The 23142-nt window shown below is 37.1% G+C and overlaps 1 protein-coding gene across 3 annotated transcripts; it reads right to left on the reverse strand.

Moving 5' to 3' along the window:
- Positions 1-1331: 1331 nt before the first annotated feature.
- On the reverse strand, positions 1332-21477 carry cspg5b (chondroitin sulfate proteoglycan 5b). Of its 3 annotated transcripts, XM_052583871.1 has the most exons (7): positions 21000-21477; positions 11120-11954; positions 8050-8238; positions 6886-6961; positions 6289-6345; positions 4154-4279; positions 1332-2272 (listed from the first exon to the last, which is right to left on the reverse strand). In XM_052583871.1, exons 1-7 carry the CDS (start codon positions 21079-21081, stop codon positions 1982-1984), a joined length of 1656 nt encoding a protein of 551 aa, XP_052439831.1. In that variant the 5' UTR covers positions 21082-21477; the 3' UTR covers positions 1332-1981. The 3 variants fall into 3 exon arrangements, with proteins under 3 accessions (XP_052439831.1, XP_052439830.1, XP_052439832.1); XM_052583870.1 differs by lacking the exon at positions 6289-6345 and having other exon boundaries at positions 6808-6961; XM_052583872.1 differs by lacking the exon at positions 6289-6345 and having other exon boundaries at positions 21000-21475.
- Between the last annotated feature and the right edge of the window lie 1665 nt (positions 21478-23142).

Raw genomic sequence — 23142 nt, forward strand, 5'->3', positions numbered from 1 at the left:
TCTTAAGTGTTCTCTCCAGCAGATTGCCTATGCAAGTTTTGCCTTATGAATTCATATTAATATACCACACAAAATATAACCAATATAACAGATTATAGTGTATCATACGATAAACATGCTGTTAAAAGCACCACTGCCCTAATATGGCCATATGATGGCAGTGTGTGGTTGTGTTCTATTTTAGGGTTGTCTAATATGAGCATGTCCTCCTTTCTGCATGGGTCTCGATTAAATCAATATGCTTCATTTGCTTCAGGCACAAAGGACCACAGAATTACTACACATGCATCTTGCAGTAAATGTCTGCAAATAATAAAACAGATGCGCATGCTGAGTGAGGACTTTTGGAGAGACTTCAAGTCGTTACACATTTTTCCTCTCTCTCTCAAACATGTCACAGAGATGATGATTAGGAGAAGAGGTCAGGAAGTGCACCCTGTGTAATGGGTAGTGACTGGAATGTAGTATTGAACAGTATTGATGCATCTTGTTGCATGTAAACATGAAAATGGATAACACAATACATGTTTGTTGCTAGTCAGAAATCTTTATGTCTTAGTAGTGAGCTCAAGAGCCCTTTATTCCTCTAAAATGGTCTTTTATTTAAACAGTGTGCATTTTGACTTGCTTTGATGGAGTGAACGCTGGGAGAGCAGCTGACCCAGTTTTTCTTTGTAAGGTGGTTCTGGCTTGAGCATAACAACACTCTTGGCATTGAAGTGTTTTGTAGAGAACATGGTATTAGTTTAGATTATTAGAATACATCCGTCAGTCTTCCCATGCACACTGCACGTGCAATACAACTCTGAACTTAAATTCTGATCAAGTCTGGTAATATCAACATTTTAGGACACATTTTCAAAATGCGTGTTCGATCCTTGTTGAGTCCAAATTTATTTATTTTTTTCCAAATGCATATTTCTCTCCCAAAAACTAAGGGTTTTATTTATTTATTTAATATTTTACCAAAAAAAGTCTGCCTTTTTTTTTTTTAAGATGAAACACGAGGGGATAAAAAGATGGCTAGCTAACATTTAACATGCCACAAGTTGTTAATTTTAATTTAATTTAATGAGCATAAAATCTAATGCCTATACTGTTGTTGATTTCGTGAATAATACAAGAACATTTTACAAATCGTTAAATCAGGTTACATATATGCATTATGTTGTTGTTGTTTTTTAATTGTTGGTCAATGTAAACATCCCTTTTGTCCAGCAAAATGGTTTACATCCCTTGGGAGAGAGAACAAATTCTTAGGATGTAGGCTGAGCAAGGAACTAACATTTCATGTTGAAGGTCAGGGCTATGTTATAAAGGAAATACAGAAATTTTCTCTCGCTATTAATTTTTTTATTAGTGTTTAGACTTAGGGAACATTCTAGACATTTTTTCCACCCGAATTTCCCTTTACAATGTGGTTCTAGGCTTCCATGGAAAATAGCAACCACAGTTTGCATTTCTTTCCTCAAATGTTTTTTTTTTTTTTTTTTTTTTTTTGCCTTTTCAAAAATAACAACAACATCAGACCTAAACAATTAAATTTATTATTCTTAGTGAAAGTATTAATCTAACATTAAAAACACAAAAAGCACCTTGTTAATAATAATAGTTATCAAGCTGTTGTTTGCCCTGAATTTTGACAGGTATAAAACATAAAACTTGGCACCATAACACATCTGACATCAATGTTTGTGTCTGTAATATCAAAATAACAGTTTGTTGACTTGTTTTCCCTTTATATTTCACCTGCACAACAAATCTACTTCATCTCCACCATTTATCATCTACTAACCTTTACTGTGCTGCTGGGTGTTTTTGTTTCTGTCAAGGCCAATGGCTTTTACCTGCCTCCCAATTTATGTCTTGTTCATCCACAAGACTCACTCTTTACCAATCAGTTTCTCTTAAATTTGTCAAGACGCATGTGGGATAAACTTGTTTAGTTGTACATCAGTCAGTGTTGAAGCTTGCACTGGTGTTAAGGTGTGTAGGCCGTTCCCAGGTGAGGGCTGGATGAGCCGGAAAGCACTCCCGGAAGGGAACGTGTGCTAATGGGGCTGTAGCTGGGTTCAGAGCTGCGCCTGGGGCAGAGCTGGGACAGAGGCCTCCCCTGTACAGATCTGCCAGGAGGCCGGCGCAGCACAGGGGACTTTTTAGGGGACTTGGGGAGCTTGTAGAGAAAGACGTTGTAGTGAAGTGGGGGGCTTGTCTCGGGGAGCATTTTTGCCTCTTTGGGAAGAAGCAACTCTAAGTCGATGGTCACACCACCCTGGACACATACACACATACAAAGGCACAGGTACAAGTACACAAGAATAACAACACAAACAGGAATGAAAAATAAAATAAAAATCACATATAACACAGTTACACAGACAAACACATGGTAAGAAAAAGCATAAAGATTTAACAAATACAGTGCATAAACTGATAACAACTCCCAGCACAAAAACAATATTTAAATATTTAAAGTCAAAGTGAATCGAGGAAACTATTAGGTCATTGTTTTGTGAGCATTATCGAGTGATTTGAGTGTTGACACCAACCTGGCACTAACTATAATCGGTGAATGAAGTGGGCATGAACAAGTAATCAGCTTGCAGGAATTGATCTCGTATTATCAAGCCGAATTAAACAAAGGATTGTACTTCACCAGGGCCCTGTAGTAAGCAGAGGGCTGCTTAATCTTTTCAGAAGTTTTGTAATACCTTATTTTGTGGCACATTTCCAACTGTCAAATTTACTAGACGTGCGTGCTAGTTTCTATCTAGTCTGCATATAATTGCTATACAAAAATCTGGCATTATTCACCAAATTCAATTTAAATGTCTAATTGTTGTATCAGTGATTCAATTCTTAGATCTAACTTTCAGAGGAAAGCAGCTTTTTAAACTTCAGGTATGATGTTTACGTGGGAAGAATTGGTAATAGCTTAATCTTTTTTTAATTTTTTATAGGAATTTATGGACAGTATTCGTATTACTGTTTACTTATGAACAGTGATGTTTTACATTTAGTTATGTATTATAGATTTTTTTTATCCATTTTTTCAAACTTTGCTAACTCACAGCCAGACTGGGCAGCAAATGGCAAATGATATGAAAAGTAATCACGTTTTGTTATACAAACCCAAATATGTATAGTCAGGACAGTCTTGCAATTAAGCATTGATATGAAGGTGAAATGTCCAGTGTGGTTAGCAGTACCTGAGGAACGCTAAAGCCATGCACAGATGCAAAGCAAAAGAGTGAGGAGCAGCAGTGGAAGTGAAAAGGAGTCAAAACAGGAGCGCTGGAGTTCAGGAATACACTGGCACTCAGTTTGGTACTGGTAAAATGTTTTATTCCAAACAAACTGGCTTTATTTATTTTCATTTGCTTTCTCCAAAAAAAAAAAAAAAAGTAAAAAAAAAAATTAAATACACCAAAATAATTAGAAATCAATTAGTTTCAAGACACAATGAGCATTAAAACTGTGTGATACTGCATTTAATATTAATCCAAGCAGTTTTTGTATATATATTCAGACATAGTATGCACTGAATAATTAAACAAACCGACAAATCTCAGAATTATTTTTACACAGTCTAAATAGCTACGTTATTTCCCACAGACATTGTTTTTTTTTTTTTCTTGAAAGAACACCAATGCATGCTGACTTGAGTAAGGCAGGACAGACAGGAGTTCAGAAGGTGACAGCGGTGAAGACTGAAGGTCAAAGGTTAAAAACCTGGCGGCTAAACCTTTGGGTTGTGGGGTGAAGTGTTTCATAGCGTAGCGTGTCTTAGCGGAACACAGTATAACAAAGCTTGACATAACACGATGCAGCGTGACATCAGCAGGGACAGCAAGCAAGGACAAGGTGAATGTGGCAACACCAAAGTGCTGGTAAGGTTCTCTTGCGGTAGAAACTCCACCGTGTGATGACAGAGTACAAACATAAGTTAGCATGCTAGTTCAGTGCTTTGTGTTTTGAAGCCCACATTGAGACATCTTGAGGTGAATGCAAGGAAGAGTGCCATATCAATGTTTAGTCCACTAATTAGGGTATATTTTAGCAATTTCAAGGTGTCAACTGTGCTATAGTCATAGCGCCAGCTAGTGGCAAAAGGGTGTTACTACACATTGTTCATGTTCTGCATTGAGTTTACCTCCTCCGCATTATCTTCTGTGGCAGCCTTGTCATTTTCCAGTTTTGGGGTGAGCGAGTTCTGGTTGTTCAAAGACTCGTCCTCTTTAGGGTGACATTTGCATGGATCTTCTTTGCAAGTGCAATCCTGCGGAGGAACACACATACACACAAGATGAAAATGATGGGAAAAAATAACAAAATGTTCCACTCCACCCTTATACCTGGCATTAACATCTCAAACGTGTCTCCGGTGACCACTTCCACTGCAATCACACACATAAAGCTATCAGTGCATAACAGTCATATGAATTATTTCTGATAGCTGTGGTTCATTTTGGAGCTTGACAGCCCCCTAATGACTGAATGGAACTGGATGAGGGAGAATAAATGATTAATTATTTAGGTGAGCCTCTGACATTCAAATTATGAGATAGTACAGTATGTTAGTTTTGGCTGTAGACACATTTGACTAATTTGACTCATAATTAACAACATAATTCTCTTGTTATTACATCATAGCTATGAGTATTCTTAGAATTTCATCAGTTTTATTTCTTCTGTCATAACTTTGGTGGAAATGGGATGTTATTTACACCTCAAGCTGCTTGCTGGATCACCGGATGTTAAGGTACCATAAACCAAACTGTTCATGAGGGGAGTGCATGGATCTGGATTCAGTTTTTACTTCAAAGCTGAGTGGAGTAAAAGGTAAACTTCAGAGCATACACTGATCCAAAACCAGGAATTTCAAGTGATATCATCAGTTTTTACTATTTCGCAAGAGACATCAACACACTATAAGCATAATGGTTACATAAACCATAATATGGGACTAACATTAAACCTTGCTTATTCAGAAGGCATTACAACAAGTCGCTTAAAAGCAAAGCTTTTTTATTGTACAACTTGGTACCTGTGATATCCTTTTTTGGAACCACAAAGGCAATGACATGCCATGGGCAAGAATAAAAAGAGGACTATTCATGCTTCTGAAATCAGATATGTGTAAATACTCATTCTCAAGTGAGAGAAGATGAAAAATGTCAAATAAATTCTCCCCGGAGGCAGTAACACCAGTAAACAACTCCATCACAAGTAAACAAAGTCACCTAGGGATATTTTCATAGCTCTTTCGTCTGTTCTGTCATCAATCATCCCTCATTTCTTGCCTCATCAATCATAAAAGAGACCCTTCCACTATGAACTCACCGGGGGAATGGACCGGCGGAGTTGAAACTAGGTTTGAGTTTCACCTCAGAATAAACAACTGGCCTAAATCAAAGTGCGGGAGAACAGGATCTGACAAGTTCAAGGTAACAGGTGAAGATAGCAGTAAGACCGCTGTTTAGTCCTCTTTTATAGATCAAATGTTACACGCACAACTGAAGGAATAGGTTGGAGTCTGTCTGAATAGATCATTCATTCATGATAATCTTCTCTGAAAGATGACCCCCAGATGGGAGCACAGAGAAACTGTCTTTTTTTTCACAAAGTCTCTCATATGATACATATGATCATTTAGAATATTTATCTAAAAATGTACTGTATAAAAAGCTTTATATTACAGATTAGAGACTTTTTAAAGAGTATATTTACCAATTCATATTATTAAAATATTTGTGTTTTTAAATATTAACTTTACTAAGATTAACTGTGTTTAGACGATGGCAAAGTTAATTTAAATGTAACCGAGGAGATAGATATTAGATATCAGAAAATGCAAATAAATAATATATTACTCAATAATAAAAATACTACCACCAATAAATTATATACTATCGATATTTCATGTATCTTAGAAATATGAATAGAATATGTTAAACACAAATTTCTACAAGGTCACTGTGTTGTTAGTGCTTTGAATGATGCGAGAACTGACAGTGACACTGTCACTGTGACAGTGACTGTGTTCACTAGCATAAATGTTAAATTGCATGAATCACAGTAAAAAGTCACAATAGCAACTATGGTGAGGAAGTGTCTGTTTTAATCCGCTAAATCTATTATTGCTTGTCTGTGTTATTTCATAGGAAGTAAATGCTCAAGACGCAGACATTTAAGGTGAGTAATAATCAAACTACAGGATTAAGGGTTTTATTTGAATCAGCAGGGTATCAAAGCTCGCTGGAAGGAGGTCAGATTGAGTCCTCTTACCTCGCTGCAGGGATCTTCTTTAGGTTTATATTCCCACGTGTATCTGCTCATGGTTTTCTAAGGAGTGGGGTGGCGAGAGAGGATTACTCTGCTGACACACTTCTGGTTCATCGTTATATCATGTCCTCTTAATTAATTGACACCTCAGCAGACATTGATATTCCTTGTACCTTGTAAAATTTGGTCTTGAACCATTGGAAAATGAGTGTATTGACTGCCCAACTGCTCTACACAACTGCTAATATGATCAGTATTCAGTTTCTCAAGTGCTTCATGCAGCCTGTGGTACTTCACATGACCTTAGGGGGCACATGCGAGTCAATGACAGACATTAAGGCAAAGAGTGAGAGATGAAGACGATGGTGTTTCTATTTCTCATCTTAATGATAAAAAAAAGAGTGGAAAAGAGAGAATTCCAAGACAATAAGCATGCCGCCTAAACCGAAAGAGAGAGGGAGCACTCTATACCTTTAGTACTCATGCACAGGAAAACAGAGGGGAAGAGAGGAGAGAAGTTACCTGACACATAATGTTATCATAGTAAGCCAAAGCACGGGGATGGGGGAGGTTAGTCGGGGTGTCACACAGTTTCCTTACATTTGCCTGAGAGCCCTCTGCGACGGTGGACAGCGAGAAGTTATCGGTGTGCTGCTCAGACTTTGGACGGGACTTACTGAAAGACAGAGAGAAAGACCAACAGAAAATCATTTAAATAAAACAAAATAAAAAGAAAAAAACATCTTCTGAATTTGAATAAAGTTATGTTTTCTTGTCCCTAATAATGAACATTATTTAGACAAAACTGTTTCAATATGAATTGCACTAGTTCTTAACTATATATCATAAAATCAACTAAAACTATCAATGTACAGTATGAATCAATCTCACTGAAACTGTCAATGGTTTCTTTTCCATGCATCATTTTATTATATTCGTACTTATTAGATGTCTACAATTATTATTGTCGATGATTAGACAATAATAAAAGTGAAATCATGCCATAAATTCAGCGTCTTGCCTGCACTCAAGACAGTGATGTGTGAGCACTACTGACACAGTCTTCACTTCTATCGGTTGCTGCCTACGAAAGTCGATTTACTGTCTACATAAGTCTACATAAAGCTCTCTTGCATAAAAGTAAAAAACCTGCAATAGAAAGTGGCTTGGACATTATTACTCTATTTGATGCAGTGGATTAAAAGCTCAAGTTGTTTCTGCTACAAGTAAACATGCACACAGATGTTACCTGCAGCAGATGGCCCTGATGGGCAGTTAAAACTAAACCTTAACCACTTTACACTGTTCTCATCTTATCTTCATTACTATGCTCGGTCCTACTTTATATTAGGTGGCCTTAACATCTATGCACTCACATTTAAATTAATAATTTGATACAATAATTTGATGCAACTTAATTTTTAATGTAAGTACATAGTAGTTAAGGCCACCTCATATAAATTGGCACCCTTTGCTCCCCTCATGTTTTCCTTTCTCTTCCACTCCCCTGCTCTCCATCACACCCCTCTCTTGGGCTGTGTTTAAATGCCTTTGGCTGCACGGTATATAGGTCACTCTCTCGTGTAGCACTGTCAGATTGGCCTACTTTTAGCAAAGAAGGTTGACATCATTGTGTTCAAAGCCCATGTTAACACTGTACATTTTATTGTACTCCAGCATGAATGTGCAACAGTGTATTCAACTGAAATTCCAACTGAAATCAGATCTTAGACTCTAAGAAGTGTGTATACATGCAAGTGTCACCTGTGCTTGGAAAGTCGTCTGTTTTCAGTCTTAAGCACATGCATTCTCTTGGAGAAAAAGACTACAATCATGAAGAGAAGGAGCAACATGATGGCAACTCCGCCCACTGTTATACACATCACTTGGAAATCTGAAATGACCGACTCGCACCTGGAGCCTTTGTTCCAGATATACTCCTGAATGTTACAGCTACAAAAAACAAAGAGAGGGGCGTTAGAAAAGAGGCAGTTGAGCGACATTCCAAACTGGAATATATAAGAATTCATTCAAGCATTCGTTATATAAAATAATTTTGTATAAGCAGGATTTGGGAACAATGCAGTCTATATGAAGGAAATATTTCTGAAGTAACCAAAGAACTTTCAAATTCTAAATAAATTGAATGGAAATGCAATAGATTAGGGACTAGACTGGTTTAGATAATTTTATTATATAAATCTTGATTTTTCATTGATCAGGAGACATAAGTACTATTATGACTCCTAAAATTAATACGAAAAAGTCATGTAATTGTATATAGCAAAGTTCATAAAATCTTGGCCTTAAGTAAATATCTTGAATTAGTTTGTAATCAAAATATTTAAGAAAGTGAGAAACACTACAGTGTGTTGTACAGTATAAGTGTGTTGTGTGGCCTGTTGACCCATTTATCATTACTATGATTCCACTGCAAGGTTACAGCAGAGCTTACAGCTGCATGACTGGACAGATGGCCCTGTCAAGGACGTCCATGTGCTCCTCTATTAGTGCCGGTCCCAGAGAGAATAAAGCACCCAAACTGTGCTCAAAACAGCTTGTAAAAATAGATTTACAAATTCTCTGTGATATCTTTTTGAAGATGCTGGATCTATTATTTTTCTATTATGTAATGTATTTTAGCCCATATGGTTGGTTAAATTACAGCTGTGCTGATATTGCTTTTATACAACAGTTTAATAAACAAGAAGTTACTACTGAGTAACTTATATTTTAGACAAAATATTGCAAGTTACATTTTTGTTGGCAGAGCAAAAACAGTAGTTTCAAATGAAGCCAAAGCAAATACCATTAATCTAACAGACATGCCATATGATGCTGGGCAAGCACAAACCACAAATATATATATACTTACACTCTGCACCCTATGGTTTATTCTGTAGTGAGTGAAAGGCCAATCAATAGTGCACATGCAGGAAATCATTGCTCAGTGTGTATGTAGGCCAAGTTTACTATACAGCCTAAAAAGATCAATCTGAAACTTAGTTTTATGGTCTATTGCTAACTACCCATCCATCTAGTGTAAACCATTGGCTGAGCTACACAGAAACACACTCACTATCAGAAAATGCACCCATTGACCCAAATCCCTTTGAGCAAATGATTAATAAAGTTCTGCACTGGACTGAGAAGAGTAGGTGGATACTGGTTTAGTAGTGATATGATGCCAAGCCATGAGGACAGGCTTGGAGTGTGGAACTGAAATTATAGCAGTTGTTTGTGAGACAAATGCAAGACATTCTTAACATGCACACAGGAATTCAGCCCATCATCTTTATCATATTACTGATGCAATCTTCTGATTATCACCATGTGTAAAACTTAATACATCTCTGAAAAAAAAACTGATTGTGTTTGTCAATCTCAATTACTGAAATTAGTTACAAATATGAAAGGCATTTACAGTTCTTTGGTGTTTTGTAAAAGCATTTGTATTTAATAATGGTTTATGTACAGTATATTTGCCTCATGTTTCTTACATTTTACAATCTAAAGCTGCTTCACAAATAGTTAAATAGTTTAACATTAAACAATGTAAAAAACTGTTAATGGTTCTGGCATTGTGCGCTGGAAAACTATTAGGAACTAAAAATTCTGCCTAATAGTATTAAGTTATGGCATTTTTTTTTTTTAAACCTTGTAGCTATGAAATTGCTTTTTGAAATAGGCTTTTGAAGGCGCCAGGCAAGTGTTACTGAAGGACACTGACAAAAAAAAAATGGACTCGTTCTGTTCTACCCAACTGCACAACACATACTGGATCGAGCATATTGAAGTCAACAGCTAATGATCATTGATATTTCTAGCAGATGGAGGGATAATAATACATTTAGTAAGTGCACTGTTGGCATAGTTTTGTCACTAAACATTTCTTAAAGCAAGATGTCTTCATGTTCTTTTAGCAGCAACTAACATAATGGCTGAAGACTTAAATGGTCCCACTTTATATTAGGTGGCCTTAATTACAATGTACTTACATTTTAATTAATCATGCACTTATTGTGTACATACATGTTTTTACATTGTAATTATGTTTGTAAAAAATACCTGCATGAAATTACATCTGTAATTAATTTCTGTAATTACGTTTATTGTTAAATTGTTGACCCATCCCTTACACTTTAACCAACATCTTAAACCTACCCATAACACCAAACCTGTCCCTAACCATACCCGTGTCCCACTTCAATAGCAGCAAGTGTTTTGCAATATAACACAGTTAGTACATTGTACTTATTTTTTATGTAAGTACATATCAGTTAAGAGCACCTAATATAAAGTGGGACCACTTAAAACAATGATTTATATATTATATATCTTATTTGTTTTATTTATGGTAGTGTTGTTACATTAGGTATTTAAATAAAGGCCAAAAAGCTTTCCTATAAAGCCAATGGCAGCTGTAAAATTATGTGTGTGACCTGGTTTGCATGTGCTTGGCCCAGTTTCAGGATCATTGAGGGTAGGCCGTTTACTACTATTCCCCAAGAGATGGCTTCAATTTAAGACTCAATCCCTCTTCAATCTCAACATTTGATGTAAATCATAATCCCGCACCATGAACAGATGCAAGAACATGACTGAAGGATTGAGCTTCATCTTTAAACTCATTATTAAAAAAAAACAGCCAATCAGATTCCACCCAACATTCAACATTCAAGAGTTCAAACATTTAAAGCTGCAGATGACATAATTACGGTGCATGCTTTTAAAAACAGAACATTGTTTTGCATTGTTGAGGATGCTCATATACTTATTACATTTATCGTTCTTGGTGGGAATGGGCCTTAACACATGAATGTGTGCATCTTACCGGCAAAAAGCTCCAATACCGTCAACCACAAAGCACTGTCCTCCATTGAAGCAGTAACTGGGGTAGATGTCACATGACGAGATACATGTGCCATTATAACGCACAAATCCATAGAGACAACCAGAGTTGAGCACATCTGATGCTCCAGGTGAAGCATCTCCAGATCCATCATCAGAGGTAATAACTCTAGTGTTGGAGGGAACTGCGCTGGCTATGAGAGGAACATTTTCGTCTTCCATGTCAGGTGGCGTTGGTTGGCTTTCCTCTATGTAAACTTCAGTGGGCGAATAGTCAGGTGACAGATAATCATAAAAATCAGAAAGGGTCCAGGAAGTTGGATCTCCACCCTGGAGTTCCTGGACCCAACCAGGAGGATCAAGAACATGCTGTTGGTGAGAAGGATTGAGAAAATTCACTGTGATAACTTCTTCTGGTTGGGAAGAGGTGGACTCAGGAGGAGGACTGGTGACAGGATCTAACAACGTCCCATCTGCTTGTAGTCTCTCGCTCTTCCAGTGCGGGGCGCTGTCCTCAATTCTCTCCTCGCTAAAATCCAGCTGGGACAGGCCACGTGTCCGGGGTTCAGCCAGCGTGGGCAGCCGGCCAGCCGTGCCATCTATCGTCAGATCAATGAGGCGCTCCATTTCGGATGAATCAACAGTACTGGTTGAGGTTTCCCCACTGCTGCCTGACTCTTCTCCAGCTCGTGGTTTTCGAGAGTGAACTTGGGCCTGGGCAATAGGTGTGGATTCACCAGGAAGTGCAGGCTTAAGCCCCACCCCATTCAGGTCTGAGGAATTAGTGCCAGTCGAATTGGAGATAAATGAACTACTGCCTGGAAAACAAACAAATAATAATAAAAGTTTGTCACAAACTCTTTTCTTTATTTATTTGTATAAGAACCTCTTCAAAGGCACTATCTGCTATACTGAAAACTCAGCAACTCATGCAGAGAGAGAACAAAAGACATAATATGTCTGTATCACACACCCAGACAAATCTGCTTAATTATACACTGCCAAGGCCGGACTTACCATTGGGCTTGACTGGGCTCAAGCCCATGGGCCCCGCCCAATAGGGGGCCCCGCCCTTTTACGTTAGATTTTTTCAATAATATGTCATGTCAGTCATTAAAATTTTCATTTAAAGTTTGTTGTTTGGTCTAGCATTGTTACCTGGCCCTGCCCTGCAATGAAAAATGTAATTTAATTAGCTAAATTAAATGACAGTCATCTTTAGGTTTGCTGATTGGTTATTGGCAGTTACGCAGTGCCTCGTCTACTGCCGTTGAAAAAAACCTGTCTGCATAAAAAAGGCATTAGACAGTGATGTAATGGCGGACAAACGGTATCAGAGTGGCGCGCTTAAAAGAAAATTAAAGAATAAAGGACAGCAACGCAAAATGGAAGTCATCAGTAAAATAAAAAGGATTACATCAAAGACATTAATCCACTAGTGAGTGGGTGCCGTGCGCCGCGCACACTCTTAATCTGGCTGGAGTTAATAGCGCAAACTGCTGCACAGAGACCGCCGATTTTTTTTAACTTCATTCAGACTTTGTTCAACTTCTGCTCGAAATCCACAGCTAGATGGAAGGTGGTAGCCTAACTGCAGGTTTGCAGCCTAATGAAAACCACCGCATGAGACACTAAAATCTCTCTCTCTGACACCAGGTGGGCTGCGCATGCAAAGGCCACCAAGGCACTGTGCAGAAATTATGCTAATATTCAAGAGTCACTGATGAACATTGCAGAAGACAGCAAACAGAATCCGACAACACAAAATGATGCTTGGTCTCTGCATAAAAAAATGAACAGGCTTGATCCTGCTTTTCTTTGCACTATGTGGAATTATGTTCTCCAACGCCACTAAATTTGAACAAAGTTAGGCATGTTCTATGAAGTTCTATTTATGTATTTTTGCTAGAGTACTAAATTACATCTAACGATCTTTAAAATGCCATGGTAATGAGAAAATGCTTATTTAATTCTGTTATATATTATTCTCTAAGATTGTAATTTATGTGATGTAATTTAGTAGGAATAGTAATGTAGGTCAAAGTCAGCCAAAACAATGCCTACAGTGTATGTATCTGGAGATGTATATAATCTATACAATATGTCAGCACTTACCAAGAACAATAAAAAATAAAAAAAAGATTTATACACTCATAGATTTAGCTATTTATATGTAATACAAATGATTTGTTATGATTGCAACCTTACAAGGTATTTGTTTGTTTTTCAATATGTTTTCCAGGTAAATAAGTGTTTTATTCTCATTCTGACCAAGACATTTGTGCATTGCAATAAACACATGATCACTTTGAACTTTTTTAATCATTATTTATTTATAAGTTTTTTTTTTTAACATGTAACACTGTATACTGTACTAGTCACCTTTTGAAAGTAGCTTTGCAGTTCAAATAACGATTGGATCGATTAAATTGTTACGCCACAAGATGTCGACAAATGACTTAAAAAAAAACATCAGTCATTGAATCGTTCATTCAGGAGATGCGTTCAAAAATGCTGATTCATCTATGAAACAAGTGTATTTGATTGAGGAATTGAATCATTCATTCAAACCCAAGTTTTTTTAAAATAAATGATTCAGATTAATTTAAGATTTTTATAGATTTCAGCGATTAACATAAATTATGTTATTTTGTTTAGTTGTTTGTTCAGAATCGTGATCTCTATTTTTATTCTCAGTTTATCCAAAATTGTGTAGCTCTAATACATAGCTTGTGTATGTATCATTTTGTTCTATTTAAATTAATGTAGGCTATAGAAAGTAGGGCCCGAAAGTGACTCAAGCCCAGGGGCCTCCACGACCCTAAGTCCTGCCCTGTACACTGCTGTACGCAAGGCCCCAGATTTCTTTCCAAAGCGGCTTGTGGTAGCTGGATTAGCAGCTCTGATTTACTAATGTGCCCCACTGAGCCGGCTAGGATTGGGATTCAGATTAGGATTAAGGGCTGTAGGTTGAGACTTGCATTGGTCAGTCTGGATGGGTAAGCTTTAATGCACAAAGATAAACACACAATGAAGAATTCCTCTTTAGCTCTGTAAAATCTCACTGACCTAACTGATTATCATTTACTGATACTGTTAACCATTCTAATGCAATCAAATATGAAAAAAAGCAGATCTGAGGAACATTTACAGTCAATTTTACAGATTTGCTTTTAGCAATCTACTTGCAGTATTTGACTGACAGTGTAAGAATCTGTTTCCATGGGCATTCATTCTCGGTTTAATTCCTCTTTTTTGTTAATTAATTCCAAGTCACACATAAACCCCTAACAGACACACTCTCTCTCTCTCTCTCTCTCACACACACACACACACACACACACACACACGCACACACAGTTGCCAAGAAGCAATGTAAAGGGGCTGCCATTTTGGAACATCTCAAAAGCCATGTAAAACAGAGACCCTTCTGTCCTCTCCACTTGATTCACTTCCTCGCTTTCTCCCATTCATTTATTCACACAGTCTCCCCCTGCGAGGGTTTGGTAGTGGGTGCATAAATTATTTCTCACATACTTCATGTGATGTTCAAGTATTCTATTACATTCTTATCTAGTTTTCCGCCAACTGAAGTTTAATTTCAAACCAACAGTTGGCTCATTTTACTTTTATTTTGACATTTTTAAAAGCTAAAAGGTGAGAATAAAACCCAGGCACCCCTCAAAGACAGAGCAAGAGAGAGGCTACGAGAGGAAAATAGTTGTTTTGATTTGCATAACTCCTTGCGAAGGGGTCAGCTGACAGAAAAGAGAGGTTGGGGGAAAGTCTCGTTGAAAGAAGAATAACACAAAACACATGCTATAATGGAGTGAAGATGAGAAAATGTGACAGTGAGAGTGTGTTTCTCCTTCCGCCTATTCGAAGACAAGTGCCAAAGCCTTTGAGAAGGATTTCTGTCACCTATTTAGTAAGCAAGTCAAGACTGCAAGAGAGAGGGGGATAGTGAGAAAAAAAGGGGGGTAAGACAACCGAGAATGAGAAAGACATAGGGAAGAGAAGTATTTTCTCATGATCTCACCAGTGAGACATTTAAATTTGTAAGAGTGTGTCAAAGTATGCCATCTTTATTGTCTCTCTGTGCTCATGGCCTCTATTTACAATCAATACCACATCAAATCTGAATCTAATCAGAATACAAATAAATGATTGTCAAGTAAGACCAATCTAAACATCAAACTTAAGTGCTATAGTACTGTAAAGCAACACTGTACTGTGGAATGTCTTAATATTCTCTCTTCACCTTCATTAAAAAAACAGCACACGCTCTTCATCTGTCTCTGGTTGACATTATTTGCTTATTTAACACTCTTGAGGGGAGAAAACATGACTTGTTGCAGAGCATGGAAAATTGCAAACATCAACTCTTCCCGTCTTGTCTCTTCCCCCATACTATCTTTCTCTCCCTCGATCGCTGATGACCCAAACAGACCTGTAATCTGAGGGAGTATTTGAGGTTACATGTCAAGATGCTCCATAATGTCAATGTACACGGAAAATGCATTAACAATAGAATTGCAATGGCAGAAAGGGTTATATGGAATTATGAATAGAGAACAAAAGTAAATATTTAGACGAATGTTTGTCTATAAAGTACAAGTCCAAAACAACACTGGATCCCATTGCCTTTCTTTGAGTGCATTAAAGGCATTTTAAAATATATTATTTTGTGTTCAACAGGAGATTTCTAAGTGAACAACTCCTTTTCACTCAATCTTCAAAATGTGTTAAACAGAGCTGATATTTAAAGTATTTAAAGACAAATCATAGATTTTCAAAATGCGTGTTTTTGATCTTTGCGTGAACAATTCAATCATCACAGTTTCAATTTACCGTTATTTTTTTTACCTCATAAATTTTCATGTCTTAAATCGATTTTCACCAGACTTCAGAAATGACCAATCATTTAGCCTCCTTAAAGGGAGTTCGCCCAAAAATGTAAATTCTGTTATTAATTCCTCACTCTCATGTCATTACAAACCCATAAGACCTTCGTTCATCTTCAGAACACAAATAAAGATACTTTTGATTAAATCTGAGAGCAGAAGCATTCTCGTTTTCTTGGTAAACAAAAGTATTGTTTTAGCGTCATAAAATTAGGGTTGAACCACTGATGTCACATGGACTATCTTAACAATGTCCTTACTACCTTTCTGGGCCTTGAAGATAGTAGTTGCATTGTTGTCTGTGCATGGTCAGAAAGCTTTCGGATTTCATTAAAATATCTTAATTTGTGTTCTGAAGATGAACGAAGGTCTTACAGGTTTGACATGAGGATGAGGAATTAATAACAGAAATTTCATTTTTGGGTGAACTATCCCTTGAAACTTTTCTTCAGTTGGCTGCAGACTTGCAATCAGATCTGCCTCCATCTAATCAAAAACCAATGGATAAAAATCCTGATCTACATTTTTGATAACCCATTGTAGATGTACATCACCATACAGAAGAAAGGATCTGTCACTTTTTCCATTTCACTGCAATTTTGAAATGCATGGGGCAGAGACTGTGCAGAACGTTTTGAATGACGGGCATTTCCAATTTCTGTGAGCGCAGATGCCATGTAGGCCTGGCAATGTCTTCTACTATGCAGCCAATGCTCTTTATGTAAGAGACAACTTAACATTGAACTCACCTCACCTTAATTTCAAATCTGATGACTTGGTATCCTAGAGACAAGTGTCATTCTAAGCTCTGCTGAACAAAATCCACACAGGCACCCATGTGTTTAGTTATAAATAGTACTGTGATGCTGCTTGGCAGGGGAGCTGGCATGGACATCCTTGGCATCAGGGATGGGGTGTAGCTTCACAGCAGTATCAGTGCAAAGCCGAACAGACATACAGAGATGCCAGACCTGATGGATTAACAGGGCCAACTCAGTTGCCTCACCCCAAACCATGCTACTGTTGTACAGCATGACCCATTAATAGTTATGCCACCTTAATTAAATATTCAGGCCAAAAATTGCACTCAATGTGTTGAGAATGTATCAGATAAATGAAATGTTACTTTGGTAACATGCATGAGCCAGTAATGAACGTTTGAGCAGATTACAGATGATCAGTTAAAACAATTCCAGTTCACTCGAATCTCGATTTAAGTGGGAAAGCCAATTGTTTATTTCGCCATTCATAAACAGTATGGCTCTAAGATTTATTGCAGCATTTTTTTATTAATGATATTCAATGAATGCAAAAGTTAAAGAATGATATCTAGAACTATAAAGTTTTCATTTTCCTAAATCTATGAGTCACACCACACCACAACTATAATGATAACAACGTTGAAAACACTTTCAGAGCTAGTCAGAATCTACCTGACATTAAAGCTTGAGCATTTAAAGCATCAGATGACATATGCAGCCCACGTTTACAATAAACAGAGAATTATCATCCATTGGTCTTGATGCCAATTTCATACTGATCATTTTTTACACCTTTTTTACACAACCTTTACTGATTAAGTAGTTTAATCAGTAAACTACTTAATAAATAAATAGCTTTTAATAAATAATAATTTTAGCTATTCACATTAACATAGTAAATAATGTAAAATTTACTAAAATTATTTTAAATTTTATTAAACTATACAATTATAAAATATTTTACATGTAAAATATAGAACAAATATAGAATCACTTTCATGTGGACATGCACATTTTAATGACCGATTTTCAAATAGTGCTTGAAGAGACAAAAACATTCTGATTAATATTGGTGTATGCAAGCTGTCATATGTGGATTTCTCAAAATCATAATTTTGTCTTTATCAGGTTAATGCTTTTACATTACTTGTTTATAATCAGAATGGCCAAATTCCAATTGATGCAAATATATTGGGTCAGTGTGGTCAGTTGGTCAATGTGTCTAGAAACGCCATTGAGTTTGACAAGTACAAAACTGGATCAACGGCAATATGTTTAATTCAACTGTGATGTTTTACTGCACAGACGCTGAAAACCAGCAAGTATCCAACAGGTTGTGTAGTTCCATAAGTTTCCAACAGTGTAGGCAGCTCTAGTGTCAGCGTCTGGCAGGATAAATAATGTTGGCCCTCACTGGGAGCTCCATACGGGCAGGCTAGGCGAGCGCTAACACTAGCTCGTTGACGCTAATGCTCATTGACAGTCTCTGCTGTTATGAGATCGCAGTGGCAGATGGCTCTCTTGTGCCATGCATGGAAAGGATCTAAGCAAGTTTAGCACGAAAGAGCGCTAAAGAAATGATCTGAGGCTGGTTTTAGACGTTTTAAAATAAACATCAAGACAGACACGGTTCAAAGAATCTGTGCACATTTTTGTGAATGCATCCTGCTTGTAGGTTTTATTTCTCTCTCTCGCTCTCCTAAGGTTGGGGATGTGAGTGCCAGGTCTTGGCAAAAACAACAAAGAAGAGTAACAGCATGCCCACAAATTTCAGCTAGGCACTAGCAACGCATGTTCAATCATACTAATGATTGTCCTTAGTTTAACATAACAACAAAAGAAACACCAAGTATAAGTTAAAGAAGGAAATAATAGCAACTGACAACAATACACAGTACATTTTTTATTAATGTTTAGAATACTTTATTTGTGAGAAGTACTGTAACAGGATTACAGAATCAAGTTGAAAAAAAAAATCTGTAAAATAAACAGATTTACACTCAAGTAAAAATTTGCCCAAATATCTGATTGCTGCATGAGGGACAGGTGACAATAAGCTATCAGACAGTACTGTGTGAATTATGTGGAATATGTGAATTATTTAAAATGTAATTACTGTATGTTCTGATCAATTTGCACTGATTTTTTTAGCCTGGAAAATAATCATTGTTTTTTTTTTTTTCATTTCAGAATGCCACCAGCCGAGAAAACCCGTCTCATCATACAGTGTCATACAGAGACTTTTAAATGGACTTTGATTTGAGGTTTAAAGTTAAGTCATGAAATAGGGTTGTGGGTTCGAGTCTCGGACCGGCAATACCACGACTGAAGTGCCCTTGAGCAAGGCACCGAACCCCCAACTGCTCCCCGGGCGCCGCAGCATAAATGGCTGCCACTGCTCCAGGTGTGTGTTCACTGCTGTGTGTGTGTGCATTTTGGATGGGTTAAATGCAGAGCACGAATTCTGAGTATGGGTCACCATACTTGGCTGAATGTCATGTCACATTTATTGTAATGGGGTTACAGGAGCATTTCACAAGCATTTGAACCTTCAGATGTTCTCTACATTTGTTCAGACAGTAAGTAAAATCACTTAAATTCTGCTACCCAAAGAGACCAACGTTGCAATTTACACAAAAAAACATTTCACAGTTTTTTTCTATATGTGGGTCTTTTAGAGTTAAAGCCCACCTTCTGCAGTCTATGACTAATCAATAATGTCAATCATCATTTACCAGGAAGTGTGTTAATCAATAATTCCAGCAACATGTCAGAGCAACTGCACCATTTACATTCCCAACTCCACAAACAAAAACAAGAGCAATGGATTTGTTAATTGTTAGTTATTTTAAAAAGCAAAAGAAAAGCTATTATGAGGCTGTTAAAGGGATACTCCTCACCAAAATGAGAATTTAGTCATTCATCACTAATAACTCGTTCCGCACCCATAAAAGCTTTGTTCATCTTTGGAACACAATTTAACATATTTTGGAAGAAAACCGGGAGGCTTGTGACTGCCAAGTTACACTGTCAAGGTCAAGAAAAGTATGAAAGACATCATCAGAATAGTCCATCTGCCATCAGTGATTCAACCGTAATGTTATGAAGCGCCGAGAATACTTTTTGTATGCGAAGAGAACAAAAATAAAGACTTTATTCAACGATTCGTCTCCTCTGTGTCTGTCTGCATCACCATTCGATCTATGCTTTTCACACTTTTCTGGACCTTGACAGTGTAACTTACTTGGCAGTATCTGGGACAGTCACAAGCCTCCCGCATTTCTCCAAAAATATCTTTAATTGTGTTCTGAAGACGAACAAAACTTTTAGGGGTTTGGAACGACATGGGGGTAAGTGATTAATGACAAATTTTCATTTTGGGGTGGAGTATGCCTTTATTGAGTGCTTGGGTCAGTTTTCTCAACAGAGCCTGCTTGCTTAACGTTCTGTGTTGATGAAAGATGCATGTCACTGAGGAGTCAGTAATGCGATAACACATAGACGTTGTGAAGTCTTTCAAGAGGTCAGAGGTTCAGCTAAGTGCAAACATTTAAAGCTTCTAATGCAAATGATAATTTTTCTTGTTTCACTCAGTCATTAGTTAGGTCAAGGCAACAGTAGTGTGATGCAGGTCAACCACGCCAATGTTACAGTTCGGTTCTCATGCAGCAAAGCCAGTTGACCTAGACTTCAGGTGCTGTTGCTAAGCAAAAATAATTTTTGAAGGACCATAATTTTGTCAGTGGAAAAATGCTCACCCTCCTGTTCTATAAAAATGTGGATTACCTGGTATACGTAAACTTAGATTTAAAAATGAAGCATCAAATACAGCTGCGATTTAAAGATGCACATGAAAAAGTCGTGAACATTTTTTGCAAGCCAAAAATTAATATAAACAATAGGGTGAAGAAAAAAAGTCCAAGACATTTTCTCTTAGTTACGTACATTTTTAAACCTTCAATGTCTCAAACTGAAACGACTCGAGTTTCCTCAAGTGACTGTGCTAACGATTTATAACATAACTTGAAGTTAATTCACATGTAAACACCCATTTATCGCTAGATAAATTTATTTCACAATTTATAGCCTAAAAAGCTCCAACAGGTCACAGATAAAAAACGGGCGAAAAAAACTACTACTAAGGTCTGTTAAATGCAGGAAAGGCAGGCATTTAGAAAGATTGTATAACATTACTCACCACTAGTAACACACAAAGGAGCGATGTGAAGAAGCAGGACGCTGGACAACACCAGTGACTCCCAGCCTGCTGGAAACATCATGACACGAACTGTCTTCCAAAACACTTCAGATGAACCAGGTGGATCTTCTATTTAAGATATAGTCATACGGAAGAAATTTGAGAGAATCCGATCAATAATCCTGGACATAAATCTGCTTAGACTGAATGTGTTACGAAGCGCGCTGCTTCATGCCAACTTCGGATGTTGGTTGAGATTCAGGCCACCCTTCAGCGTCGCTAGGGACCCGTCATCTCTTATCCAACTCCAACAAGATGCCAAGACAGTTAAATGCGTTTCATTAGTAATTAGAGCCAGTATCAGGCGTCCACTCTGAGGAAGCGGAGAGTTTCGGTGCCACAGACTACAGTAGGCTAATTCCAGCGGACTCCGCCAGCGCGAGTTTTTATAAGCCAGTCAAACTCACGGCTGATGTTAAATCATCTGCGCATGCGCGTCTTTACACACACAATTTCTGTCATATGTGACAGAACCACTAAAAAAAGTCAATCCTCTCAGGAGTAAATATTTAACATTTACGTCCCAATAATACAAAATATTGACATAGAAATGGTTTCATTGTAAAAAATAAAATATATTTTTTTTAACTGTGCCCTTTGAATTAAAGGGACCCAAAAATTACAGTTATGTCATCATTTACTCACCCTCATGTTGTTCCAAACCTGTATGAGTTGCTTTCTTGTGAACATAATATATTTTGAAGTTTATTTATTTCCCTACTATGGAAGTCAATGGCAACTACCAACTGTTTGATTACCAGCAGTCTTTAAAATATCTTCTTTTATGTTCAACATAAACAAGCAACTCATGCAGGTTTGGAACGACATGAAGGAGAGTAAATGATGACAGAATTAAAATTTTTGGGTGAACTGTCCCTTTAAGGTACAAAACTGATGCAGGTGGCTCCCCAGAACAAAGCGTCTGAAATTGGGTCACCCATAGAAGCCCGTCCAAACATAAATGAACACTGTGTAGAGGGGAGGTACACTCCATAACTTGTTTCCTCTAAAATCAGTGCGATCTGTGGAAATTATCCTTGGTCAAAGAGGAAATTGGTATTTTTTTTTAACCAGTAAAATATAAATTATATTTATGAATTTGCAAAATTAGGTTTTAATTTAATATAGTTTGCATATTAAGTTTTAGCAATTCTTAAAAGTAAAATTATAGCATTAATAAATATTTTAAAATAACTTTTAATTTATATTTAAATTTTTTAGGTTTTCGTAATTTTGTGCTGATGGAAAATGACTTTATCATCAAGCTTCTTCTGTGTCTATCTTCATGCTTATGTTGATACCATGTTTCAAAACCGGTATTAGACAATTTTTGTAAAATTTATTTTAGAAAGGGGTCCCATAAAAGGAAAATGTAATCCATATGCATCACAACTGGTTAATAAGAGAATATCTTGGTATAGTTTAGATAGAATATAAAAGATTGGGACTAAGGGTATACTTTGTCACACACTCTACAGATGCTCTGAATGACTGTTTGACCTTCTCGTAAGAATAACTCTTTGTTTCTTTGATACAGTTGCTTTCAGAGCCATTATTCATCACCCTATACTGTACGTCTATTTTTATTTTATTTTCCCTAACATGTGCGTTTCTCATTTTCCTTGTCATGTTAGTACTTCCACAAACCTAATTCAGTGAGTTGCCAGGGTACCCTTTCTATAACAATTCTCAAAGGGACAGTTCAGCCTAAAATTATAATTACTTTACGTTGCTGCAAATTTGTGACTCTTCCTTAAGTCGAACACACCGGACACTATTTAAAGAAAATGTAGCTGCTTCTTTCCATATAATAAAAGTGTATTTGCTGAAAATCTTCACTTGAAGCCTGTAGCTCGCAAATCTCATTTATGAGCTCACTTATGGAAAAGAGCTTTTCCCAAACCTTGTGCACTAGAGTGACCTGTGATCTAAGAGCTTCTTTTAAAAATTAAAGATTTTAACAATACATCTGGAGCAGATCAAGTAATGGCGCAGCCCAGTTTTCTTCACAGTTAAGAACAGTTGACTGCTGAAATACCCCACACATTAAATGAAATGCAACAGAGAATAAGCTACTAAATTA

Source organism: Carassius gibelio, chromosome B19 (genome assembly GCF_023724105.1).
Source record: "Carassius gibelio isolate Cgi1373 ecotype wild population from Czech Republic chromosome B19, carGib1.2-hapl.c, whole genome shotgun sequence".
Lineage (NCBI taxonomy): Eukaryota > Metazoa > Chordata > Actinopteri > Cypriniformes > Cyprinidae > Carassius > Carassius gibelio.